This window comes from Gasterosteus aculeatus, chromosome 12 (assembly GCF_964276395.1).
Source record: "Gasterosteus aculeatus chromosome 12, fGasAcu3.hap1.1, whole genome shotgun sequence".
NCBI classification, from domain to species: Eukaryota; Metazoa; Chordata; class Actinopteri; order Perciformes; family Gasterosteidae; genus Gasterosteus; species Gasterosteus aculeatus.
In genome coordinates, this window is record NC_135700.1 from 23,586,958 (window position 1) to 23,614,776 (window position 27,819).

At 47.3% G+C, this 27,819-nt stretch overlaps 2 protein-coding genes and 1 long non-coding RNA gene across 8 annotated transcripts in view; 1 reads left to right on the top strand and 2 right to left on the bottom strand.

Annotated features, from left to right (window-relative positions):
• Positions 1 to 5,918, bottom strand: LOC144385370 (uncharacterized). 3 transcript variants are annotated; one of them, XR_013451626.1, is made up of 6 exons: positions 5,677 to 5,918; positions 5,391 to 5,466; positions 2,140 to 2,322; positions 1,769 to 1,880; positions 236 to 275; positions 1 to 141 (listed from the first exon to the last, which is right to left on the bottom strand). It is a non-coding gene; the product is annotated as an uncharacterized LOC144385370 (long non-coding RNA). The 3 variants fall into 3 exon arrangements; XR_013451625.1 differs by lacking the exon at positions 5,391 to 5,466 and having other exon boundaries at positions 5,677 to 5,814; XR_013451624.1 differs by lacking the exons at positions 2,140 to 2,322; positions 5,391 to 5,466 and having other exon boundaries at positions 5,677 to 5,815.
• On the top strand, positions 5,498 to 14,436 carry LOC120813707 (uncharacterized). 4 transcript variants are annotated; one of them, XM_078085910.1, is made up of 3 exons: positions 5,719 to 5,859; positions 7,609 to 9,755; positions 12,473 to 14,436. In XM_078085910.1, the coding sequence occupies exons 2-3, from the start codon at positions 9,699 to 9,701 to the stop codon at positions 13,241 to 13,243; spliced, it is 828 nt and encodes a 275-aa protein (XP_077942036.1). In that variant the 5' UTR covers positions 5,719 to 5,859; positions 7,609 to 9,698; the 3' UTR covers positions 13,244 to 14,436. The 4 variants fall into 4 exon arrangements, with proteins under 4 accessions (XP_077942035.1, XP_077942036.1, XP_040022627.2 ...); XM_078085909.1 differs by lacking the exon at positions 5,719 to 5,859 and adding an exon at positions 5,498 to 5,623 and having other exon boundaries at positions 7,609 to 14,436; XM_040166693.2 differs by having other exon boundaries at positions 7,609 to 14,436.
• Positions 6,931 to 27,819, bottom strand: part of LOC120808674 (uncharacterized) — a 21,774-nt gene continuing 885 nt past the window's right edge. Inside the window, exons 2-14 of the mRNA XM_078085911.1 lie at positions 24,530 to 24,679; positions 22,612 to 22,870; positions 22,102 to 22,223; positions 20,475 to 20,706; positions 19,037 to 19,720; positions 16,882 to 16,905; positions 16,767 to 16,808; positions 16,127 to 16,158; positions 15,919 to 16,003; positions 15,701 to 15,841; positions 15,525 to 15,623; positions 15,138 to 15,240; positions 6,931 to 7,217 (exon numbers count right to left, since the gene is read on the bottom strand). Of these exons, the coding sequence (XP_077942037.1) occupies positions 7,192 to 7,217; positions 15,138 to 15,240; positions 15,525 to 15,623; positions 15,701 to 15,841; positions 15,919 to 16,003; positions 16,127 to 16,158; positions 16,767 to 16,808; positions 16,882 to 16,905; positions 19,037 to 19,720; positions 20,475 to 20,706; positions 22,102 to 22,223; positions 22,612 to 22,870; positions 24,530 to 24,679 (1,999 nt within the window). The 3' untranslated portion in view covers positions 6,931 to 7,191. The remainder of the gene's footprint in view (positions 7,218 to 15,137; positions 15,241 to 15,524; positions 15,624 to 15,700; positions 15,842 to 15,918; positions 16,004 to 16,126; positions 16,159 to 16,766; positions 16,809 to 16,881; positions 16,906 to 19,036; positions 19,721 to 20,474; positions 20,707 to 22,101; positions 22,224 to 22,611; positions 22,871 to 24,529; positions 24,680 to 27,819) is intronic.

The window sequence follows — 27,819 nt, forward strand, 5'->3', positions numbered from 1 at the left end:
ATGAAAACATTTCTATGTGACGTTTACAAGGTGGATTTCCAAATGCATACAAAATATATTGAGGCCAATGCAACACATTCCCTAGAATCAATCAGTTACAACGTTTTATTGTCACGCACACACTTACCCTCCAGCTGATCCCTGAAACATGAAAGATGAAAACATGAAAATCCAGCGGACTTTGTCACGTCAGTCGGTTAGTTTTTAATAAAATCGAAACTAATGAAATACTTACAGTTCCTCTGTGTCGGACATGTTGAGAGCAGACTTCACACCTGAGGGAGAGAACGAAGAGCATTAAAAGAAGGAGATTCATCCCCATTGAAACGTCTGTCCTGCTTAAAAGACACTGGACCGCGTGGACGGTGAGGACACGTCTCAGAAGATCTGCATCGCGCATCATATCACATACGCTTATCTTAGTTTAGCTTAGCTTAGCATAACAACTGGAAGACTGGTTCAACAAAATGTTCCAAGTCTGTCCGTGACAACGCGCGGTGTGTATTCTATGCATCATATGTGTGTACATGTATGTGTACATGTGTATATGTGTGTGTGGGTGGAGATACATGGAACGTGTCTTTGGATGACTCCTTCACACTCAGCGGCGAGCACAGCTGCAGGGGACTCTGGGATTAGCTCCGGGTCGTGTTTCTACCCATCAGCTGAGGAACGCTGTCCAAATAGCCGCTTTAATCCCCGGGCCGGGTCGGCGGTCCATCCTCAGACAGCCAACCAGCAGCCCCCCCCTCCCTCAACCCCCCAAGGCCAGCTCTTTGATCAACTCGCATCGCTCGCTCGCCGCCAAGTCGCTCCGCAGCTAAAAGCTGCGATGTGCAGGAATCACATCATGAGCAGATTTAGAGACGAATTTATGGGATGCTTGTGATGACTTCTTCTACAAAGAACCAACGTCACGATCCCAAAAGCTCAGAGACGCCGGCTCGTCCTGGAGGGGGGACGGGGGGGGGGGTCAGGGTTTAACGAGAGGTCGCGGGAGGCGAACCAGTTCTGTTATATGCACAAACATAAAGGAGAAGAGAGCGGCCCAATTTAAACCAGCAACCCCACGATGAAACATCTACATCATCCGACTTCCTCCCAGCCGTCAGTCAGATGCTTTGTTGGACCTCGCGCCTCTGAGCCGCTCTCGTCTTCATCATTTCGTGTGTCGGACGGCTCAGCGGGTCAAAGTTTATGTCCGAGACAAAAACACGTCGAGCACAATGTGTTAAAGGGTTAAAGAAATGACTTCTGAGACGCCAATGAAACGAGAGTGAAAAACACAAGACGGGTTCAATATTCACAGCTGCAGCTGACAGTTTGACAGCTGAACACCTCCACCTCCACCTCCACCTCCACCTCTCATAGAGCGGAGGTGCAAACTGCCCTCGTGTCACACACCATTTGGCCGTAAACGACACACCTTCTGTCTCTTCAATAGTTTCACTGCGCTTTTGTTGGAAAGGTCCATAAACACATGATTCTGTTGCATGAAGTGACTGAAGGAAACCAGACCCCCCCCCTTGGCCCCCTCGGCCCCCCCACCCCCCCGGCCCCCCCGGGCCGACTGTTCATCCTCCCAAGCACCAGCTGCACATGTTCCTCCTCCTCTCCGTCCCTTTGAGACGAGAGGTCGGGGACCGTCTCCACAAAGACAGGAGACGAGCTACAGCGGGAGAAGGAACGAAGGCAGAGAGGTTCTGGTCGGGAGTCGACGGGTTTTGGGGGGTGGGAGGAAAGGGAGGAGAGGGGGGGGGGGACTCACCTCCTAGAGAAGGAGAAGCTCCTCGGCGCCGGGGATGACGGTCTGTCGGAGTCCGCTCAGAGAACAAGTCCTTCTGTTATACTGATACTCGAGCTCATCCGGCCCTCATTGGCTGTGGGATGACAGTGTATGTTAATGAGGGGGGGGGGGGGGGGGGGCAGGCGTGACCCTGGAGGAGGAGATGGGTGAAATACTGCGGATGGAAGAGGAGGGCTCGGGTTTTGGAAAGGAGCAGCTGAGAAGCTTCTGTGGCTAAATTTACAGTGATGGAAGGCTGAGTGGGGGGGGGGTGAGGGGGGGGGGGGTTACACAGCAGCTTGGCATCCAGACAATGGAGGGAAAGTGTGTGTGTGTGTGTGTGCGTCTCTCACACTTCATCAAGCAGTCGATCAGTCACACAGCGGTAATAATAGCAGTGAGCAGGACGCTCGCCATCAATCAGCCACCGTTGTGGAATCACACGATTCAGTGGGAGCTGAATGTTTAGGGATTTCTTCGGAGAAACTTTTAGATTTTGGCTTCCCGGCTAAGCTCCGTCCAAAGGTACAAAGGGCCTGTGAGGAATGAAAAAACAAACAAACATGTGCAGCCAAAAGAAACGTCATGAAGAAACGTCCTAAAGAAACGTCCTAAAGAAACGTCATGAAGAAACGTCCTAAAGAAACGTCATAAAGAAACGTCATAAAGAAACGTCCTAAAGAAACGTCCTAAAGAAACGTTCTAAAGAAACGTCCTAAAGAAACGTCCTAAAGAAACGTCATAAAAAAACGTCATAAAGAAACGTCCTAAAGAAACGTCATGAAGAAACGTCCTAAAGAAACGTCCTAAAGAAACGTCCTAAAGAAACGTCATGAAGAAACGTCCTAAAGATACGTCATAAAGAAACGTCATAAAGACACGTCCTAAAGAAACGTTCTAAAGAAACGTTCTAAAGAAACGTCCTAAAGAAACGTCCTAAAGAAACGTCCTAAAGAAACGTCCTAAAGAAACGTCATGAAGAAACGTCCTAAAGAAACGTCCTAAAGAAACGTCCTAAAGAAACGTCATGAAGAAACGTCCTAAAGAAACGTCATAAAGAAACGTCATAAAGACACGTCCTAAAGAAAGGTCCTAAAGAAACGTCATAAAGAAACGTCCTAAAGAAACGTTCTAAAGAAACGTCCTAAAGAAACGTCATAAAGAAACATCCTAAAGAAACGTTCTAAAGAAACGTCCTAAAGAAACGTCCTAAAGAAACGTCCTAAAGAAACGTCATAAAAAAACGTCATAAAGAAACGTCATGAAGAAACGTCCTAAAGAAACGTCCTAAAGAAACGTCCTAAAGAAACGTCCTAAAGAAACGTCCAGGACGCAGAGGAGCAGATGTCATTACCTGTGAAGTCACATCTCAGACTAGTTCACTCCATTACGAAGGAACAAAGGTTGAATTTAGCTGCAACATTTTGAATTAAATAAAGATTTTCTTAAAGCTCCGTTTGGGGAGCATCTAAAGGCAGAAGCAACAGTTATGATAATAGTGTTGGAGGCAATGATGACGTGATGATGATAACGTATTCTGTCGCTGGCATCTTACACCGAGACCAAATAGGAAACCAGTTAGCTGCTCTGTGTGGAGCCTCGCCGCCGATCTCCCCTGAGCTAAAAGGGGAGACAATATGTCACCTAAACACGACCTCTAATGGATGCAAATGTTGCTAATTGTTTCTCATAGGATACCCAGTAACAGCTGTGTGAGACAGAGGGGGCTCGTCTCTCTATCAGCTGGTTTTAGTTAGAGGTCATGATCCATTGAAAGGAGATTTACATTATTATTATTATTATTACAAAAAATTGTACTTTAAAACGTGTTTTGATCAATAGCGTAAGAGCAGGTTTTAACAGTTTCTTATTAAAGTAAATGAAAAAAGGTCCGACAACAAATCTACAAGAGAGATACACGTTTAATAAATAATTTTTGTGAATATCATGACACCATATGTTCATATGTTGAGTGACCTCTGGTCAGTGGGACGACATGTACGATAGTCTTTCCCATTAATCAGAACATAACAACACTCGCGCCCTCTCAAGTGGCTCCAACGAGTACTGTGAAGATTCACTGTAAAAGGTTATGGGGTCCCCAAAAGAATTAGCATTGACATCACATAAGAAGTGGACGTTTTGACTCAACGACATCTTGTTTGTGTCGCAACCAGTGAACTGAAGTGACCGTATTTATGCTGCTGAGGAGCCACTTATATTTCTCTGTGAAGGCAGCGTCCTGTCGACAGATTACCCTAAAGCATCCCCTGCTTCATGGCGTATTAGAGACCTGTCAATCAGTGAGTAGCCCCGCCCCAAAGCGCCCCCTGCTTTATCGTGCATTATAAAAACCTGTCAATCAGTGAGTAGCCCCGCCCTAAAGCCTCCCCTGCTTTATCGTGCATTAGAAACCTGTCAATCAGTGAGTAGCCCCGCCCTAAAGCCTCCCCTGCTTTACGGCGTATTAGAGACCTGTCAATCAGTGTGTAGCCCCACCCTCTAGCGTCCCCTGCTTTATGGTCTGTTTGTCTCTAAATGGACCATAATTCACTAAATGAAGACTTGAAACTAGAGACTGAGACCATAAACTCATGTTTACAATGTTTACTGAGGGAATAAATCCAGAGAGAAGTAGAGTCATTTCCTCATAGACGTCTATGGGAGCAGAGGAGTCGCCCCCTGCTGGTCACTACAGAGAAGTAGAGTCATTTCCTCATAGACGTCTATGGGAGCAGAGGAGTCGCCCCCTGCTGGTCACTACAGAGAAGTAGAGTCATTTCCTCATAGACGTCTATGGGAGCAGAGGAGTCGCCCCCTGCTGGTCACTACAGAGAAGTAGAGTCATTTCCTCATAGACGTCTATGGGAGCAGAGGAGTCGCCCCCTGCTGGTCACTACAGAGAAGTAGAGTCATTTCCTCATAGACGTCTATGGGAGCAGAGGAGTCGCCCCCTGCTGGTCACTACAGAGAAGTAGAGTCATTTCCTCATAGACGTCTATGGGAGCAGAGGAGTCGCCCCCTGCTGGTCACCACAGAGAAGTAGAGTCATTTCCTCATAGACGTCTATGGGAGCAGAGGAGTCGCCCCCTGCTGGTCACTACACAGAATGCAGCTTTGCAGGTGAGGGGAGTGCTGCTGCTCAACGCTGCCTCTGGTGGTCGGAGGTTTTAGAGCATTGCGTCTGTGATCTCCAGGGCTTTACACATATACATATATTGTGGTACATAATGAATGTGAATGTAGCCTGCTGCACTTAAGGGTGTACATGACTTCCCTAAAGGCAGATCAGCATCCACTCTATTGTCACAGGAAGTCACACAAAGTGTAGATTGATTTATAGACATCGCCATTTTGTGCCTTGACGTAATAATGTGTCTGTGAAACATGTTCTACTCAAGATGAAAAAATTTCCAAACATTTTTGTTTGTTAAATCTTTCTTAAATAAACCGGTTGAGGACCTTAAGAAAGTGTTGTAAGTGGAGCTTCATGAACCTCCGGAGCACCACAAAGAGTGAAAACGCCCCCCGGCCCCCCACTCGGGTAGAAGGCTTGTCTCCCACCCACATGCTGGATCTCTCCCTCTTAGACGACCGTGCTCACTCTCAGGTGGAGGTGTCCTCCAACCGCCTGTAGGGGCTGCACCTCCCTCACCTCAGGAGCCCCCTTCCCCCCCCCTCTGCAACACAAACACACATCGACACAGTTTTATTTTTGGAGCGTCCGCGGGCACGGTGGCTCGCTCCCCGAGGCTTCGCCGGACTCCGGGGGGAGAAGTGGCCTCGCGGCACTCTGAGCCGGGATTAACCAGCAGGGAGCAGCCCCCCGGGCCAAAGGTAAACCAGCGTGTGCCTGTTGATCGACCAGCGGGCTCGGGGGCGGGGCTAACCTGCGTGGGATCCGATCGCCGCGGGTGTGCACGAGGTGGGGAAGGCGTGCGCCTCGTGGGTCCGTGAGAGGAGGAACCCGATGAGCCGACCCGTTGATGTTCTCCCCTTGACCCTCACGTCCACTTCCGGGCTGCGCGTAGCTGGTGTGCTCGCCGCCGGCCCACACCTGCCTCCCACCTCAGGTAGGAGGCCGCTCACATCCGCCCACCGGAGGAGAGCTCGTGCTCCATTTTATTCAAGTGAGGTCACGGCACAAGTTTATCACACAGTTAATCTTCTACGTTCTTCTTTTGAGCTCCAGTCGAAGCCTGCCAGGTTTCCAAAGCAGGGCCTTAAAGGTGGGGGGGGGCGGTGGGGGGGCTTCTCGTGTGTCCCCACGACTCACGGCAGCGATTCCTGTTCCCGCCAAACATGGTTTACGTTTGAAGTCAGCAGCCACAGTTCTCGTAGCGTGTTTTTGCGCAGCTTCTATACTTAAAAGCAATTGTGTAACTTACAGATTTGATACCAAATTTAGTGCAATAATCTCAGAGCCGACTGGCGCTAACGTGACTAATAGGAAATATTAAAGGTGAAACACGAGCATTAGAGCCCAGTCGGCCCGGAGAGGATCGATTTCCGGTCTGGATGCTGGACGGCGAGCAGCAGGTGCTCGGTGTCAGTTGCCCCCCCCCCCACTGCGGGCTAAAGTTAGGCCGTGGAACTGGTTGTGGTGTCACACATGAGACGCAGAAGAGTTTAGGTGCCTGAAATAAATCTATGACTTATTCGTTGTTGTGTTTGTGATTAGAATCATTGTCGTTCCCTTTTGACTTACGATTATAATAGTAAGAAAAATGAAGGCACGTTAATTCATTGCTTCAGACCTTTGACCTTTGCGAACCTGGTCCCCCTCCTCTACCTGTCACTCATCCTCCTCCGGGTTTCCTTTTACTTCCTGCAGAGGTCATTTTTAAATCCGACTGTCTCCTTGAGAGACTATTCTCATAAGTAGTTTGTCATCGTTTCAAAGCAGCTTTGCCACTTTACATGCCTTTCTATTTCCAACATGCTCGTAGCCATGCAGCATCTTCAGGACCCAATTAAGAGTTTTAACACCTCCAACGAGCCCGTCGTCACGAGAGCTCAGTTTTCTAACGTCGGCCGCTCGTCCGGAGGCCGTTAGCGCGGGTTGGATCAGTGCGGCTGCAGAAGGACACAGCAGAAGCTTCAGTGAGCTCTTCTACACAGCAAAGGACTGCAGCACATCCACATAATACTCAAATGTTTAATTATTATCTCATTGTAAGAAAAGATTTACCACTGCGGAGGTTATTGTCCACAAGAGAAAAGGAGGAGCTGCAAAGAATAAAAATCTATTTACTACCGTTAGGAAGATATGTTTCACAAGAGGATTTAAGTACATTTCCGACATAAAGCTTGAAATGCAGAGTGATGAAGTGATAGCGGAGGTTTCTGCAGCATTGACGTTTTCATAATCCACCATCTTCAACCTTCAAAGTCCAGCATGTGCTTCACAGATCCTCGTAGAAGTGTCCAGCTGAAAAGGAGGAAAATACATATGATATATGATATGATGATATAAACACAATTAATGACCACAGTCAATTATCTGTTATATCCATAGTAATACCAACTGGGATTGTTTGACCAGCTGCTGAGATATCTCATGACGTCAGAGCCAAATATCTGCTCTGACGTCTTCATATTCTGATTCCTTGGCAGGCAACATGACGTGTGACCTTTCCAGGAAACATTTGTTGGACCTTGGCTCAGTTTTACCACAAATGTTATTATAAGCATTTGATTATTAATTATGATGAAACCAACTTTTACATTTCAGCCCTCCTATTTACTGCTTTGCTGTTATTACATAAATCGATTTCCGTCTGGAGGCAGCGGGACTGATGTGTTTCGTCTCTGTCTTGCAGGGGTCTGAAGATGCTGATGGAAGTGGGCTACGTTAACGGGCTGGAGCCCGACCTCTCCCAGCAGTATCCTCCGCCCTTACCGCCCAAACCGGGCAAAGACAACGCCAGGCTTCAGAAACTCAAGAAGAAGAGAACCAAGAAGAAGGGCAACCTCTCTCAGACGCCCGTCCCCTTTCGTTCCTGCCTGTCGCCCGTCAACGAGGCGAGCACGGACCTGGAGCACAGCGACCAGTCCAGCCCGCCGACGACGCCGGATTCGGTCCACACTGCGGACCCTTCGGTGTTCAGTTTCCCCTTCGACTCCCTCTATGATGGCCCTGAATCTGCATTCCCTCACCCTCGGAGCAGCCCCTACGGCCCCCCAGGCGGCTTCCCACCCCCGTCCCACACAGCCCGGGTCAGGATTTCTGAAGAGCAGGTGGCTCCGCTGTACGAGTGCTCCTCTTTTCTATTCGACGACGTCAGTCCTTTCATGCTGCCACCGTTGGTTTCGGCGCCACCCGAGCGGCTTCTAGCACCGACTCTTCCCTCTGCTTTCCACGCAAACATGACACCAAATTCCCACGGGTCAGTCAGGACAGTCCCTTTAGAAGTCGTGTCGCAGTCCAGCCCTAAAATATCAACTCACAGCCTCACCCTATGCGCGGCCGCCCCCAACTGTGGCCCAGGAATGGCTCCCTCTCAAGTTTCCGACCCACCTCCTCTTCCAGCGCTGCTGTCAGTTCCAAACTCTCAAACACAACCCTTTGTTCCCGGCCACGGGGCGACAGATGACAGTTCAAAGGGCAACGGCCAAAGCCGAACGGCGCCGTGGACTGCCATACCCGCCAGTAATGGCAACTTTGTCCCAAGCCCGATGTCCCCTGAGATAACCGCCTCAAAAATATCACTTGTTGAACCCATTAAAGAGACGAGGCCCGACGCCGCACAAAGCAGGGTTTATACGTCAAAGGCAACGTTTTATGAGATCTCTAAACCTCCCTCCATCCAGGACCTGACGTGCCGGTGGCCATTGCTACCTGACGAGTACAAGAAAACCGCTGTTTCAGTGGTGAAAGCTGAACAGAAATGGAATTCGCCAACCTCCCAATGTGGAAGACCTAAGACTCCCTCTTCAGCACCGGCTCGAGTGTCCACGCCCTTCATTGAAATATCCAAACCTAACCCACTTTTATTTGCTGTTTTCAAGGCCTCCCAAGAGCCACAAGCTCCTACAATTACAAACGAAGGCCCAAGACAGAAATCAACGATTCAAACCGGTGTTACCAGTAAACTGCCAGCTGCCCAACAGGAACTAAAAAGGACTGATGTGCATCACATTACTGCTATCAAACCAGTCAGCGGTTATGAAGAGACAAAACGGAGTACGATAAATCTAAACTTAGCATCTAGTGTGACTGTACTTGACTCTGCTGCGGTGAAACCAGCACCAATAGAACCAGTCATCCCAATGCTACAAATTAGCCAGGTTTCTGAAAGTGAGGCTTCGTCTTTGCCAAAAGTCCCATCATTTCTTTCTACTGTGGCAAATAATTCAAATCTGGACGCTACGGCAGTGATTTCCATTCAAGCACCTCTGAGCCCCCGGCCGTCCCCTCATCGCCCCCCGGCGCTGGATGCACGCAAGTCTTTGTCCTCACTATTGGAGAATCAAATGTCATTAGCCACCTCAAAACCCAAATCACGATCAACATATTATGGGCTTACTCCATCTGAGTATGCTGCCTACGGAGGGATAAGGACTAAAGCTTCCCATCGCAGCCCTGCGCCCCCCAGGGTTAACGGAACCTCTTCAAACCAAACCGGCATAGCTTTAAACGTGTCCCGGTCTGATGGAACACAAGAACTCAATGGACATCAAGATCTTCTGTCCCCAATGGAGCTCACTGGTGCTAAAATCGTACAGCACCAAGGGGATCTTGAGCTTCCGGCTGAGCGGATCGTCACTCCTAGCCAAGATGTTTTTGAGGAAACTCAGCCTGCAGCTCAAAGTGTTGGAACCAAATCAGTAAAAACATCTAGCGTGGACACAATAAAACCAGAGCTTCCCATTGGCTTGTCAGAGAACACAATGCAGCAATCCACAAGTGATGTATCCACCCCAAAAGCCTCATACTCTGAGGATCCAATACCAATGTCTAAAGCAGGTGAGGCAAACACACAAAGTGTGGCACTATTTTCTATAGAGGCAGCACAAAATACGACTCGCCTGAATGATAGCAATAATCAGATGAATAGCTCGTCAGCCTCAGTCAAAGTAAAACCAAATGTTAAAAATCAGCATAGTTTAGAAGAGATAGAGAAAGGTTCTAATCTTGAGAAAACAACTACAAAAGAAAAATCCAAAGTCATCAGTGCCACAAACCAGTCAGGACAACCACAGAGATCTCTGGTTCAGTCTGTCCAAACGCCCGGTGGAGTCAGTCCATCAACAGCCAATAGCCTCAATGTCCAGCACGCCGCCAAGCCTCTTAAAGACCTGGTTGACCATAAAAAAATGGTTGTTCCGTCTTCTGCCACAGATCACAAGCCCAAATTACTGTGGGATGCCATAAGAAATGAAGGATTCATTTCAGGAATCCAGCAAGCTGTCAAACTGGTTTCTGAAACCCCACGACCTGCTGAAGGCATTTTAAATGAACAAAGTAAAGAAGTTACTCAACTAAGTAAAACAAACACAGGAACCATTTTGCCTTCTATGTCATGTAACTCCGAATTAATCGCTAACACAGGATCTGTTTTGCAATACGAGCCTGTCACAGCATCTGTATGTTCCGCACACTGTAGTCTCAGCACAGCCTATGCAGCTGTCCAAAGCACAACATTTCTGCAACAGCTTCACACTGAAATTAAAATTCCCAGGAATAGCCAAACTGTAGGACACAAGACCCATTTTCCAGGAAGAAGCTTAACTTTCCCAACTTTTCAAAAACCAAGTGCACCACAAACACCTGCTGTTGATTGTAACTTAGTGGGCAAACCTGGCACAGAAACCAAAATACCTGACCGTTTAGTCACTAGAAGCAAGTCACCCAACTTTTACGGCAATAAATTCCCTCCAGACATGACCTCCACTGTGTCCACAAAAGGAGCCCAAAAGCTCACCAAAACTATTGAGAATGTACATCCAAACACACAGAGTAACATATTATCTGGTGGCCGAGAGAAAAGTGTTCAAGCAGCACATTTCTACAAAAACTCAATAAGAAATAAAGCAGTTGATGCAGAAGTGAAGCTCCCCACTTACGATAATATCGACCCTACCGGAGTGAGCTACCCAGCACGACACACAGTCATTTTGTTCAAATCACCAACAGAGAGCCCCAGTGCAGATATGACACAGCTGAACACGCCTGCAGGATTGATAACAGACTGCAAGTCGTACACCGACTCGGCATCACCTGGACAACCAGGAGGTTTAGAGACCGCTCAACACGTCAGACATGTTGCAGAAATTGCGCAGTCCAACAAATCCAATTCAGGCATCAATATTCAAGTCCACAGCAAGCCTAATACAGAATCCATTAAGCCTACGATGACAGACCAAGACGTGAGCGTTCAACCATCATTTGATCACGTCACACTTAAAAGCCCTCAGCTGAGATCAGACAGAACAGAGAGTCTACCGGCAGCAAAAACGCACATCAGTGCAAAATCTGTGTGTGGCAGTGTTGCTCAAACAAGAATCTACACAAACTCAAAAGCAGATGATGGACAGATCCGCAACGTTCTTGCGGAGTGTAGATCATCTGGGACATCTGCATCACAGAGTAAAACTAAATCCACCGTAAAAGAACAATCCCCTTTTGTTCAGCCAATTGTAGTGAATGAATCTGTAGCAAGTCTCGCTACAGGGGCAAAACATTTCATAATGTCTACGACCGAGGGAAACGTGTCCTCCTCTTCTGGTTGCGTCACGGCTCACACTGTAGAACAGCAAAGAATTGCAAGTCAGAGGACGTTGTCTGGAGATAAAGCTCTAACCTCTGTTACTCCAGTGAACTCTCAGACTGGAGTGAAACAATTTAGGGAATCGATCAGTGAAACTAACAAATCTAGAGAAACTAATACTCACACCTTCAGTACCGTCAAGCGCACTCATTTAAACAACCACACCACCACAAACATTCAAGCTATTGTTTACGCTACGGGAGATGCTAAAGGCCCACTCATCCCTCCAGGAGTAACTCAACCCTGGAGCTCAACACGAGCCTCCCCTCGACCAGAGGCAAGACTGCGTAACACACCTACTCAGAGCTTTACTCCAAGCTTACCCCAGTCTCCTCCGACTCCGGTCCCTTTAAACAATACTGCAGAAAACGCTTCCATTAAAGAGCAGACAAACGATCCCATTCCACTTCTTCAAACAAAAACACCAATTAGCACCATAGAGGCCTCTGCGAAGTCGATCCCAGAGAACATTTTAAAGCCGACCCTCGCTAAAGATCCCTACGTCTTGGCTAACAGTGCAGAAGTACTTTTCCAAATGAAAAAGATAAAACCAAACGTAGGAACAGATTCCAGTAAGGGGGGGAAAGTCTCCTCGCTGAATGCTGAAACTAGCGATCTAATCCAATCGGACGATCCTGTTATAACCAGTAAACCTTCCCTGAAAGCAAAACCTCCCACACAGCAGGTAGAATCAAGACCTGTAGAGGCAGAACCCCCAGTTAAAAAAACAGATTCCTCAAAGTCTTCTCCTGATCCAGACAAGATTAGCCCACGCGCCAATAACGTTCAGACTTGGACTGAGCTACCTGTTGAGAATGTTTCCCCTTCAAAGCCAGCAATAGACACTGTCATGAAACCGTCCATAGAATGCGCCGCTGTGATTGACCCTGTCACTCCTGCCCCTCTGCCTCAGGCCTCAGTCTCAGTCAAACCTCCATCCCCAAACAGAGGACAATCACCGCCATCTCAGCGAAAAACTGGACTCAAAGGCAAGGCAAAGGAACCAACGGCCCCGCCGACCACGGCCCCGGCGTTCGAACCCTCCAGGAAGTCAGCGACATCAACTGCATCTTCAACTGCTGACGAGAAAGCCGTGGCGGCGGGGACATGCCGGCCGTCCACTGAGCACAAAGCGGCCCAGAAGCCGAAAGGCCTCAAGGGGAAGCTCAGCGGATGGACCCGGCTCAAGAAACACATGGTCGTCGAGCCGGACGAACTGTCGTTTCCGGAGCCGAAGGCCGAACCTCAGGTCCATTCCAGCTGCGGGAGAACGGATCGAGGCGGTGATGAGTCATCGGCAGACCAATGTGCTTTTCAGGAAGTGCTGGACGACAAGGAGGGTCCCAAGGGGTTTAAGATGTGGGACGTCCTCCTCTTTCAGATGTTCTCCACTAAAGACCGAATCATGCACCAGATCAACGCCAACAAGAAGGAACCGGAGAGGAAAAAGGTACCTAAAGACAATCAAGGGGAAGTTCCTTCTTTTGTCAGTCGCCTGCCGATTTTGTTGTACAGCCCCCGGTTTGATGCCAGGAAGCTGAAGGAGGCGGCGGAGAAGCCGCTCTCGAAGATATCCGCGGTGTTCGAGAAGGGGCTGATCAAGCGCAAATCACAGGAAGACGAACACAAGGACTTCAACAGGAAGGCGAAAGGATTCGGTCCAAAGAAAACTACAGATAACTGAACTGATGAAGAAGTATATTTGTGATGAGTGACAATACGTGGGTGGAGGGGGGGTGGATTTATTTAATAATTAGAAATCAGTCCTGCAGTGAGAAGGTAGATTAGTGTAATTGATTACTTGCTCAGAAAAGTACTTATATAGTATATTTCTGATATTTTCACCAGTTTTGGTTATTTAGAAGGTATACGTCAATAACTCGGCTGCTAAATAAGGCGACGAAAGAGGAGAACATTGCTGAGCAACTACTCTGTTAGAGTCTCCATCTTCCATTTGACGATAGTCTGAATGTAGCTTTGAATGCGAGGACTCTAGATGCTTCGACAGAGAGACGGTTGCTTAATTTGACATGTCCTACCTTTTTCTATTTTTCTAAAGAGGCTTTTAGTGTTCACCGCTACAAGGCAGTTTGTGATATCTGTAATGGATAGGGCTTTTACATTCCTGGAGGAACAGGGCAGATGGGTTTTCAAAGAAGGAAAGACCCAGCTGGGGTCGAGTCAGGTCGCAGCGGATTTAGGGTTCTGGAAATCTGGATGGTTGGAAAGGAAGCAGGAAGAGAAAGAGGAGAAGCACACGGGCTGGTACCTCTGAAGGCTTTGCAATGTGGACCGAGCTGTACTTAATTACAAAACGTTAGTGTGCCTACACATGGTAAGCGTTACTGGTTGTACTTTAGCATGTGGGCATTGTCACAGTGAGAACTTTGGTTACTAGTTATTGTGAGGACATCTCAGCTGAGCCGGGCCTAAAATAGGATTATTTTTGCCACCAGGGTTGTATGAAGATGGACTGTTTATCAGTGAAATGTCGTCTTTGTTGGTCAACTGTGAAGGATCCATTATTTTCCAACAATGATGATAATGATACAAAACATTTCCAAACAGTGGTGTTTTGTTGCCTTGAGGTGGATCAGCCTGAACTCCTGAACAAAGTCACTGAGTTTATAATGTAACCAGGATGTAGACCAAAGACACGACGAAGATGCCTGCAGTAAGAGCAGATGGATCGATACCTGGATGAGAAGCTCATGGTCTTGTGATGTTTCACAGCTTTGGAGAATATTAGTGCTGCCGTAAAAATATGTTTGCATGTTGTTGTTGTTGATATTTTGAACCTTTTTGTCTCTATTTCAGGAGTTTAAACATGTTTTTTTCTCACTGTGATTCTCAACGAGGCATAAAGGTGAACGTGAAGTTCTTGTCTTGTGCTTCTCACTTCTTTATATCAGGATTGGCTCCTTAAAAAAATGTTTCAAAAGAAGTCAAACGTTTTGTGTATTTGAATGATTGAATCATCATCAAGAGCACCAATAAAAACTCTGTGTGGCTCAAAGCCTCTCGCTCCCGCTGAAGACGTGAAGTCCTCCCAGCGGGTCCGAAATAAAAGGACACATTTCAATAGAAAGCATGAAAAATGTTCAAGACAAAGACAGTTCCAGTCTCATATATTCTTAACTTTTCCTCAGACGAATGAAAGATTATGATATCAAGTTCAAAGTAAAGTGAGAACGAGCTGCAGAAAAACAATTAATCAAATCTCTGAGGAAGTTTTAACTACTGAATTTGTTTAGTAAAAGTAGAATTTTAATTTGTTAAAAATTCTTTTATTTGTTTTAAACAATTCAAAACAGAAATATATTCAAACATGTAAGAATTTAAACATTACAGACTAGAAATCAATGAATGATTTAATGAATCAATGAATAAGGGAATATATGGATGAATGGATGACTGAATGAATGAACTAATGAATGAGTGAATCAATCAATTGAATGCACGAATGCATGGATGAATTCATGAATGAGTAAATGAATGAACCACTAAATGAGCGAATGAATCAATGAATGAGTGGATAAGTGAATTAATGAGCGGATGAGAGGAGTGAGTGGTCTCACCTGGCGGGCAGTGGGCCTCCTCTCTGCAGTCCTCCACAGGAACCTTCTCGTACTTTCCGTGACCCGTCACCACGAACTTGAACCTTTTCCCGGAGAAGTTCTCCTGAAACTCAGCCGATAAAACGTGTGACTTCAGCGTGATCTCATCAGCTCCACTTTCAACGTGCACGGGGAATCCTCCCCTTCACTCATTCACAAGATGAAGGAAGCAGTTTGCAGCTTTAGACGTGTTAAATGAGTCCTTGGCTTTAAGCATTATTCTGAATGCAGCCAGAAGGAGGCGGGCCTTCGCTGACTGCTGAGATGTTTCACAGCAGGTGAAGAAACGCTAGCTGTGGTAGCAGAGAGGAAGCTCCAACCGGAGGAACCCGTGGTGTGCAGCCTTACCGCTGGTCTGCAAGACGAGCTGCACCTGCTCCCGCCTTCGCTCCCTCCCACCCACTGATTGATGAGATTAGCCACACCCACTTTCAAACCGTCTGCATCCTGCGCCGGAGAAGAGAAGAAGATACATCAACATGCAGGAGCCGAGGTAGACGGCGATCCGTTGACCTATGGTTGACCTTCGATGGGGAGCCCGGGGGGGCGTTGTGTCTCCGGGTGTCTCCGGGCTCAAACAGGCTCTTCTTGGAGGAGACGCGCTCGGCGGGACTCGTCAGGTCCGTCGGCGTCTGAGCCCCCGGCCGGCCGTCCTTCGTGGAGACCTAAGTGGGGATCAGGACGCTCGGGCGTCAGTTCTCCTCGTTTTCCAAAAGAGGAGAAAAGGAGGAGGGCTTTTTACCTCGAGGGCTTGTGCGTACAGCTCCAATTTCTTGTCAATCTTCGAGACGACAACCGGGGACGGAGTCTTCTTGATGTGACTGGTGCTTCAGAAGAATGGAGAAACGTACACGTCTGTTAGAATAATGAACGAGTGACACGTTGAGCTTCATCCAAGCAGGTTGTTTTCATCTGAGCTCCTCTGCACTTGCTGTTTCCCCCTGACTGACCTTTTCCTCAGAGACTCGGTCCTCTCTATGATCTGAGGAGAAGAAGGAAGACATTTGCTGGTTAAACACTGCAAACACAGAGGAAGAAACAGGCACAGCTTCTTCCCTTCATGGTTTGAGAAAAACCCACGAGCCTGAAGAGAGAAAATAAACAGAGCGTTTCAGCAGACTGCGCTTAGAATAAAAGTATTTTTATTATTATGACCATCTACAATAACAATAACGATAATATTCCACAAATGTAAACAGGATTCAAAAAAGTGTTGACAAAGGGTGTCGACATTTGACTAATGAAAGTCATAAAGAAAAAGTAATAATAAAATACAAAAAGAATAATAACATTAATTATTGCTGCATCTAATGCGTATTTGCTAAGAAAATTGCTAAAAAAGGTGCTGAAATGATTGGTTCGTTCATAAATAATGATGATTCATGTTAATGTTTAAGGGTCAAAGATACCAGTAATATAGAACGATGTGATCAGGTAATTTAGACTTTTTCCTTTAGATATTTATAATAATAATTCAGTTGAAGGCTAATCGATGAACGGCTGTAGCTCTAAATAACAGAAATACCGAGACGACTTCTTCTCTCATCCTATTGCATCAGCATCTGACCTTTGACCCCTGACCTCACTCACCGAGCATTTACCGTCTGTTGAGACTCTGCTGTTCACCTCGTCCTGCAAAGACACACAGATCACTGCAGACTCCGTCTCTCACACCGGGCGGCACTGATCTCAGGTCAGGGCTTACCGGGTAGAACTGGATCAGGAGTTTCTGGAGGAGCGACAAGGAGACACAGCGCGGTTAGCACGACGCCACATTCGTAACCAGTCTGTGACATCATCACTCGCGGGGTTTTGTAGCAAATGGAAGAAGCTGGTGTTGTTCCATCCACATCACAATCGGAGAGGACCAGGCCGCACTATACTACTAACCCATTAGACTATACTACTAACCCATAGCACTATACTACTAACCCATAGCACTATACTACTAACCCATTAGACTATACTACTAACCCATAGCACTATACTACTAACCCATAGCACTATACTACTAACACATAGCATTATATTACTAACCCATAGCACTATACTACTAACCCATAGCACTATACTACTAACCCATAGAATTATATTACTAACCCATAGCATTATACTACTAACCCATAGCATTATATTACTAACCCATAAGACTATACTACTAACCCATAGCACTATACTACTAACCCATAAGACTATACTACTAACCCATAGCACTATACTACTAACCCATAGAATTATATTACTAACCCATAGCATTATATTATACTACTAACCCATAGCATTATAGATAGGATTATACTACTAACCCATAGCATTATACTACTAACCCATAGCATTATATTACTAACCCATAGCATTATACTACTAACCCATAGCATTATATTACTAACCCATAAGACTATACTACTAACCCATAGCACTATACTACTAACCCATAAGACTATACTACTAACCCATAGCACTATACTACTAACCCATAGAATTATATTACTAACCCATAGTATTATACTACTAACCCATGGCATTATATTATACTACTAACCCATAGCATTATAGATAGGATTATACTACTAACCCATAGCACTATACTACTAGCCCATAAGACTATACTACTAACCCATTAGACTATACTACTAACCCATAGCATTATACTACTAACCCATAGCATTATATTACTAACCCATAAGACTATACTACTAACACATAGCATTATATTACTAACCCACAGCACTATACTACTAACCCATAGCACTATACTACTAACCCATAGAATTATATTACTAACCCATAGCATTATACTACTAACCCATAGAATTATATTACTAACCCATAGCATTATACTACTAACCCATAAGACTATACTACTAACCCATAGCACTATACTACTAACCCATAAGACTATACTACTAACCCATAGCACTATACTACTAACCCATAGCACTATACTACTAACCCATAGAATTATATTACTAACCCATAGCATTATACTACTAACCCATAGCATTATATTATACTACTAACCCATAGCATTATAGATACGATTATACCACTAACCCATAGCATTATATTTTACTACTAACCCATAGCATTATAGATACGATTATACTACTAACCCATAGCATTATATTGTACTACTAACCCATAGCATTTTATTATACTACTAACCCATAGCATTATACTACTAACCCATAGCATCATATTATACTACTAACCCATAGCATTATACTACTAACCCATAGCATCATATTATACTACTAACCCGTAGCATTATAGATACGATTATAATACTAACCCATAGCATCATATTATACTACTAACCCATTGCATTATATCTTATTTTATTCCTCGTGCACTGTTGTCTTGTCGTCCATTCTCGTACTGTCTGCTGTTACGCACCAACCGCCAAGTCAAATTCCTTGTATGTCTGACGTATTATGGCAATAAATGTTTCCTGATCCTGATCAAATGTGTGTAGTTTGGTGTTTTAAAATAAATTAAACAACAATGTCTAAAATACACGTTTTCTAAAGTGACTCATTACTCAAGAAAAACAAACATTGATTAACCACAACATTCATTTGTTTTAATGACCCATTATTACTAATGGTAGGTCTGTCATTAGCTTAGAACCAGATGTCTCTGGATAGGCAGAAACATCTGGTTCGGCAGAGTGAGGTCAGTGCGTATAATAGTCAACCCAGATTGACCAAGAGGGGAGGAGCTTAGAGGCTGTTAAAGGCCGCTTTGGGGCCGTTCCTCCTTCAGCTTGGAGAAGGAAACATGTGACAGAAGCAGACAGGCATCCCCCCCCCCCAGGGGACCTAATTGACCCCCCGCCCCCCTTTGGATTGATGAGATACCTTGAACGTGGGGCTCATGGGGCCGTAGTTTAACGACTCCTCGCCATCGCTGCTGCAGCAAAGGGAGGCTGCAGATCTCCTGCGGGCCTCCTCACTCCTCGCCTCCTCGCTCCTCCCGCTGGCCTCCTCACTCCTCGCCTCCTCGCTCCTCCTGCTGGCTTCCTCACTCCTCGCCTCCTCACTCCTGCTGGCCCCCTCACTCCTCGCCTCCTCACTCCTCCTGCTGGCCTCCTCACTCCTCGCCTCCTCACTCCTGCTGGCCTCCTCACTCCTCCTGCTGGCCTCCTCGCTCCTCCTGCTGGCCTCCTCACTCCTCGCCTCCTCGCTCCTCCCGCTGGCCTCCTCACTCCTCGCCTCCTCACTCCTGCTGGCCTCCTCACTCCTCCTGCTGGCCTCCTCACTCCTCCTGCGGGCCTCCTCACTCTTTGCCTCCTTGCTCCTCTTGCTGGCCTCCTCCCTCTTCGCCTCCTCGCTCCTCCTGCTGGCCTCCTCACTCCTACTGCTGCCCTCCTCACTCATTGGCTCCTTGCTCCTCTTGCTGGCTTCCTCGCTCCTCCTGCTGCCCTTCTCACTCTTTGCCTCCTTGCTCCTCTTGCTGGCCTCCTCGCTCCTCCTGCTGGCCTCCTCACTCCTCGCCTCCTCACTCCCGCGGGCCTCCTCCCCCCCGCTGCTCTCCATCCAGCTCTACAACAGAGATCACGTTTCAGGTGAGCGGTTGGTCTGCGTTGCTTCAGGGGATCGTGTTGCGGACTGAAAGTCGACAGCTTCACTTTACTTTCAGACTCGTCACTTGGAGGCGAAACACTAATAAAACAGTGGAGCTAAAAGCAGGAATCTGTTACAGCATCTGACGTCAGAGCTGCATTCTTTGACTTTTATTACTTCCAAGCAGAAAATCTATGAGTCTTCATGCAAGCATTTGATTGAATGTCAAAATGGAAAGAAGGAAAATGGAGTCCGGCCTTCAACAAGTAGAAAAGATTCAAACAACAAATATGAACCGGACAATAATATAGCTGTTAAATAAAACAGTGTGCTAGTAAATAGTTTTACAATGTTACTAATTCTGTCGGGTGAATAGAGAGGCTGCCTGTTTGGGTGGTCGAGGATCACAAAGCAGCTTCACACACGTTCCTGTTGATTGAGTCCCACACAAAGAACTGCAAATGGATACAAGGTGTTTGGTGTGTTTTGGTGAGCAGCTGAATGTAAACAGAAAGAAATCTGCTTGTGCTCAACGTGTCAAATGGAAATGATGAATGACAGCTCAGCCTGAGGATTCTGATTCCATGTTGAAATATCATTATTAAATTCTCTTGTATCTGGCGTCTATCAACATATCGTGATGTGACTGCGGAGTTTCATCCTGTGGGACCATGAACATCTGAACATCTCGGGTACTAGTAAGTAGTGTTAGAAGTATTATTTTAAAGCAAACCGTGTCTGGCATCCTGTGCTCCTCCTCCTCCTCCTCCTCTTCCTCCTCCTCCTGCTCCCCTCGCAGATACTGGCATTCCTCCTCTTCACGCCTGAAGCTCAGCTCTTCTTCATGATCTTCTTCATCTCTGGAGCTCCGTTGGGTTTCTGTTGACTCCCTCTGCAGAGCAGCCTGCACCTCCTCCTTCTGCTCCTCCCGCTCCAGCTCCCCATCCACCCTGCAGGCGCCTCTGCTGTGGAGGAGGTGTTTTAACTTGTTGATTAGTCTTTTTCTTTTGGGCTGACTTCATGTCGCGTCAACAAAAGGACTTTGGTGAGATTAAGGACAAACGTCTTCAATAACTCAAGTTCAGTCACCACTGAGCCGACAGTTTGTGTCTGAACTACAAGCTCGCAAAGTTTCCGGGTAAATATCCGGAAAGTTTCCACGGGAATTTTCAGTTGGGAATTTTTGCTGACAGCGAAGCTGAAGCTGACAGCTCATCGATGGAGAAAAGCTCAATGTACCATGTTGAGGTGACCTGAGTGGGAGACTGGAGATAGCTGTCTTACTACCTTGATGTACTGTCAGTCAGGTGGACTCGAGATATTTTTAGGGTGAAAGAATCCCCAAAAAATATTTTCACTCTGTCTTTTAAGCTGCGTAGATGATAATGTGTGCCGTTGGTGCGCTGAAAGAACGTTAGGTTATCTAACGTAGGCTAACGTGCTAATGTTAGAAAGTCACGTTTGCATGCATGTTTGCTTATGACAAGGTAAATACAGTTAAATTACCCCCAAATTTCCAGTTTATTCCTGTTAATTCCCGTGGAAAGTTTCCAACTTTGAATATTCCTGGAATTTGGCAACCCTAGTCTGAACCAATCAACAGGGTTTAGCGGTCTGAACCAATCAACAGGGCTTAATGGTCTGAACCAATCAACAGGGCTTAATGGTCTGAACCAATCAACAGGGCTTAGTGGTCTGAACCAATCAACAGGGCTTAGTGGTCTGAACCAATCAACAGGGCTTAGCGGTCTGAACCAATCAACAGGGCTTAATGGTCTGAACCAATCAACAGGGTTTAGCGGTCTGAACCAATCAACAGGGCTTAATGGTCTGAACCAACCAACAGGGCTTAGCGGTCTGAACCAATCAACAGGGCTTAATGGTCTGAACCAATCAACAGGGCTTAGCGGTCTGAACCAATCAACAGGGCTTAATGGTCTGAACCAACCAACAGGGCTTAACCAATCAACAGGGCTTAGCGGTCTGAACCAATCAACAGGGCTTAATGGTCTGAACCAATCAACAGGACTTAGTTGTCTGAACCAATCAACAGGGCTTAGTGGTCTGAACCAATCAACAGGGCTTAGTGGTCTGAACCAATCAACAGGGCTTAGTTGTCTGAACCAATCAACAGGGCTTAGTTGTCTGAAACAATCAACAGGGCTTAATGGTCTGAACCAATCAACAGGGCTTAATGGTCTGAACCAATCAACAGGACTTAGTTGTCTGAACCAATCAACAGGGCTTAGTGGTCTGAACCAATCAACAGGGCTTAGTGGTCTGAACCAATCAACAGGGCTTAGTGGTCTGAACCAATCAACAGGGCTTAGTGGTCTGAACCAATCTACAGCACGGCGCACCGAGGCCTCATGGTCCCCGCCAGCAGGTAGGACGTCCTGTCGGTGTGCTGCAGCCGGGTGTCCTGGGACAGGAAGACCGTGGAGCTGTAGGACATCCTGACCTCCTCTCTGTCGCAGGTCATCTGAAAACCAAGCGAGAGCAAAGTGACGTCTCTACAGGGGCAACGCGGAGTGTACGTAGTTCTGTCACACTTGTTGGAGCAATCAATCAATCAATCATCATTGATCAATTATGCTCACTGATTGTTCCAAAAATCTCTTTGTTTTTTGAGTTGTTCTGTTTTATAGACTTGCGCTTTAAGAGCAGATCAAAAGTGGAAACACATTATTGCCTCTTGCATCTTGATGTTGTACTGGACACAGCAGCAGGATGCTAACTTAAACATGCTGATGTGCTCACAGTGAAGAGGAGCTATAATGCTAACCACTCTCACCCTCTGTGTAGGATGTGAATTGTTTCTCCAGCTAAACCCCCGGTGTTGTTCTGCTTTGATCTGTTGGATGCTTCACCTTCTCTGGAGGTCTTGAGGAAGCTTCCTTTGAACGACTGCTCCTCTCTGGCTCGCATCCCTCCTCCTCTTCTTTCTCCTCCTCCTCTTCACCCTTCTGCCGTTTTCCGTCCACTCCGGGCTCTGGTTTGCGCCTGGTTAAAGGTCTCCTGGGGACGTCTTGCACCTCCTGCTCACCGCGGTTCTCCAACCTGTGGCTCCAGTCGCTGAAGCCCTCGTCCTCCTCCTGGTTGCATCTGGGCTTCAGCTCCACGTCCAACCTGAAGAGAACCAAGCGGAGAACCTGACAGGAAGTGGAGCCAAGCGAATGGTTGGAAGTTTGGTTTTAAAGAAACGTTGACGTTTCAGTGGTTCAGATGATTGAAGGAACTTTATCGGCATCTCAGCAGGTACTTAAACAACTCAGAGACAATTAAATTACAGATGTGGAAAAATACTTTGAAATGGTTAAAGTTATCAGAAGGAAACAAGGACCAGATGGCACAACACCGTGGCAACAACGTGTCAATAAATGTGTTGCCCCGCCCTAAAGCACCCTCCTTTATGGTCTGTTGGACGCTGCATGGACCATCATTTACTAAATCAACATCATGCTATATTGAAGAAGCTTGAAACTTGAAACTATTAACACCAAAAAACGCATGTTTATAATGTTTACTGAGGGAATAAATCAAGCGAGAGTCATTTTCTCGTAGACTTCTATGGGATCAGAGGAGTCGCCCCCTGCTGGTCACTAAAGAGAATGCAGCCTTAACACGTGAAGCTTTGATCCCCGTCTTCAGAACCAGTGGGACCACTGCCATCATTTCTGTCCTCTCCTGCATCTTGTTTGCTAAATGTGGATCTGAACGATGAAAATGGTTCTGCACACGGTGCCAGAGTTTGTCACCTGGCGCTGCAGGCAAACCAGGGCCTCACCAACAGGTTTCCCACATGGCGTTGACACAGACGTGCCGCTTGGAGATTAATAGCAACGGAGCTGGTGTCCATGGAAACAATAAACAGAGAAGCACTGGGGTCCACTCAGCTCATCAGCACCAACCAAACACCTATAAGCTGTTTTTTATTGGATAAGACATTCAACTGTTTCTAAATGGGTTTTGCTTTCATTAAATTCCGGGGATTTATCAGACAGGGTAACGAGCCTGTGAGTGTATCAGAACACGTGCTTTCATGACTGCACGCAGCACCAGCAACACATTTTCTCTTCAATGACAAACGTCCAGAGATGAACGCTTGCTGCTGAGTTTCAGCGTGTTCCCCCGCGGCGACCCTCATGTGACCCTCATGTGACCTCACAGTGCAGAGAGGACTCCCCCCCCCTGGAGAGACGACACCTACCTGACTGAGCAAGGTGGCGGCGCCTCGCTCACCTGCGGCCTCAGCGGCCTCTTTCCCGTTAATCAGCGCTGAGGCCGAGAGGCACTCAGCTGGAAACATCGGGGCAAGTTCAAACACAAACCCACCGGCCGGCGAACTCAAGAGAAAAGGACGGGACGACTTCGGTCCCAGCTGAGCCCAGTTACATTTTAAATTTTACATTTATTCCATTTCAGGAAACTGCTTATTGGATTCTAAAACATACGAACTGCCGAGGACGTGGAAGATGCATCATGTATAAACAGTTGATCTGTTCAGGCTGGTCTCCTGCTGCATTCACAACAATAAAGCAGTGAGATGATGCAGACGCATTATCAGCAGTTCTACGGTTATTTGGTAAGAAATACACACAGTCATGAAGGTGGAGGTGCAGGTGGAGGTGGAGGTGGAGGGGTCACAAGAAGTAACTATTATCAGAATGTTTCCTGTGAAGGCGGAAGTTTATTTTGAAGAGACAACGTGCGTCAAACTAAGAGCGGAAATTAGCAAGCGTTGCTGCACCGGAGGATAAAAGGGGGGGTGGGGGCGGTGGTACTCACTCTGCGCTGCGTGCCGTGAGCCCGTCGCCTTGGCCGGGGTCCCGCCGGGAGGAGGGCCCCCCCCCCTCTCCTCTCTGCGTCTCCCTGGCTCTCCTCCTCCTCTCCCGCTCCGCCTCCTCGGCGTCCTCCTGGCTGCGCTCCGCCGTCACGCTGCAACCAACACGGAGGCCAGCCGGCCGTTAGCTTAAACCCCCCACAAAAAAAGACCCCCCGGGGGGGGGCCTGCGTGCGGCACCTCGCTGGCACCCTCCCGTTAAGGCCGAGCGGTCATCCGTCTCCACGCGGCTCGACTTCCTGCGTTACTGTTCATATTCTCCTCCTTTATCTCAGCCGCATGGTCCCGACGAATAGAAACATTGGTAACGTGTTAATCCCGACACGCGTGGGAGCCTTTGACCTGCTGTTGGTTTGACCGATGACAGATTAAACATCTCAGTCAGACACGTGAACAAAAGAAGTTAAATGAATCCACTTGAGTGTGATGACGAGGATGAAGTCATGTCTCCCTCCTCCTCCTCCTCCTCCGTCCATCAGAGGCAGAAAGTATCCGACACCTGGTTGAACACTCACTACAACAATGGAGAGCACTCCTCTCCTGCCAGAACCGCCTCCTCTCCTCTTCTTCTGCAGTCATTCCACCAGATGTTCCTCCCATGGAGCTACTGCAGAACCAGTGGGACTAAGAGTGCACAGGGGTTTGTGGAGAGAGGCGGATGAAATGAGAGGATGAAGCCACATTGGCTTTGAAGGTTGGTGCAGAACCACGGCTACGTGGATCGAGGACCATTGAGGTGGCAGAACTCATTAATTAATTAAGCTTCATTATGACCAACATGAGAAATGAACGGAAGGATTGAAGGCACAACCGTCGTAATGATGATAAAGCGTGTGTGGAAAGTGGGTCATTTCTTCACGTAGACTTTACAACAAGCGAAGGGAAACAAGAAGCTGTTCTCCTCTGAGCTCATTGAGCGCTCATGTTTCCAGTGAGAGGGGCTGGATGACAGAAACCCCCTTTGCTTATTGTCCAAGCACATCTGGAGCTCTGGCCAGCTGCTGTGCTGTTCTTCATTTCAGAGGGATGGAGAAGGAGGAGGAGGAGGCAGATGGAAAGAGAGAGAACCCGTCATGGAGAGCAGCCAGAACTTCATCAAACCCGCGGCGGTCTGGAGGAAATTTGAATAAGAACTTTGTAAAATAGGGGTGGGGGTCACCACCACGTCACCTTGACCTTTGCATCTGCTTCCAGGTAAAGTGCTTTAGTCAGATGCTGAACTTTGCACACAACGAGTTCTGCAGCAGCATCGGGAAGAGAGAAAACAACCTTCTTGGTTCTCGTTAGGAGGAGAAAACATAAAGCATGCAAGCTATTAGCTTTTTGTGGTGCAAAAGCAGTGACGCAAAAACACGATTAATCGATGCAACATGTCGACCAGCCAGCTCCTCAAACCTTTGGCATCTCAGACCGAGAGCGCGGAGCGAACGAGCCAATGACGTGAGGTCAGACCCGCTGGAGACGCACAGCAGACGCGACCTTCAGCTCCTGCACATCCGTGTGATTTGTGATCAGGAGCAACAGGATGGACTGAAGATGATGAGCTACGGTGGTGCGGTGAGATCATCGTCGCTGCCTGAAACCAGTGCAAAATCCCCAAAGAGGACGACACTTTGCCTTCAAAAGGCTTCAGCCAATAACCAGGAAGCACAGATGTTCGTGACTCACTATTACGTTGGATTCGACACGTTGTGCAGATTGTGTTCATGCAAACTGACAACGTGGTTTTTATCAGAATTAAGATGTTTGGGGAAGTTGAGACTAGGACAGAGCTCATAGTCCGGGAAAGGTCGCAGTCTGGTTTTATAGCGTTTTATAGCGTAGTGTGGACTCACAGGTAACCTGGTAACCAGGTAACCAGGTAACCTGGCTAACTGAAGATAGAATGAAAGGTTGCTCCTGCAAACCTTTGATAAAACACATGGGCCCTGCAGGACGGCCGGCACCTCCAGAGTCACGTGGGACATTTATTGTGAAACGAGTACACAGGGGGGAGCAAGGGGGGGGCTGTCTGTCAGTTTTTCCACCATTACACAATGAGGCAATGGAGGCCTGGGGGAACTGCATTCTCTTTGTGTGTGCAGTAAAGCAGGAGGGGGGGGGGGGGGGCTCAGCCAGATGATGTCATGGCCATTAAGGAAGTTGCTGCTATAAAAGACGCCATTGAAGTCAGAGTTTAGTGTCGAGTCACACAGCAACGTTCCGCCGAGGAAAGAAAAGGAGAGAAATGAGCCCCTGGAGTCAGACGGCACGCAGGAGGAGGCCCGACCACGCCGACCAACGCTGCACAGGCACCCGAAGACAACGCAGACGTGCAATAAAAGTGGGACAAACGTTGTCTTCTGCAGTTGGAGATGTTAGTTCACGTGAACATTGTATGACGCAAGTACAAACACATTAAAGGGACTTATTCTGTGTGAAGGAAATACAAACTTGAGGGACCATGACAACAGTGCACCAACCAACGCGTCGCCATGACGACGTCCACTCCCTCTGAACAGACGACGAGCGAACGCTGGTTCATCAGAAGAGGTGGATGTTCTCCTGACCTCTACGTCGGCCTGTGACGAGTCCCTAACACAGAATGAACTCAGGTAAAGCGCTTTGTCCCCTGACTGGGGACAGTGTCCTTGTGTCACATCTCAGAGCCCTCAGTGTGTGGAGCATTACATCATCACTGTGAGGGTCAAAGGTGACGAGTCATCGAATGGATGAAACTAAAATAGTTAGTTAACGTGTTCAAACGTGAGGATCCGTATTCCCTCAGTGCAGCAAACTCCACTACCCAGTCCTACTACTACTACTAGTACTACTACTACTAGTACTAGTACTACTAGTACTCCCTCTTTCTGACCTGAGCTGCATTGATTCAGATTGACTCTTAAAGGGACAGTGTGTGATTGTAGTTGTGGTGATTAACACCAATGGAATATAATATTAATAATGAAGTAATATCACCTGAGACTGAAACCTGTTTTGCACCCCTACCTTTCTGCCGCGGTCCAGAATGGTACGACCCAAACACGAGGCTGGAGAGCATCCAGGTTACTTCTCACAGGTAAGTCTTACAACAGCATCTATGATGTTATATATATCAGGGGTCTCCAACGTTCTTCAGGCCAATGTCCCCCAAACTGATGGCGCGATGGAGCAGGGACCCCCCCGGCCCGCCATCTTTTATCTTTGAGCTCCGCCCTCTTCGGACGTGAGCATGAACGGAACCATCGATTTATCC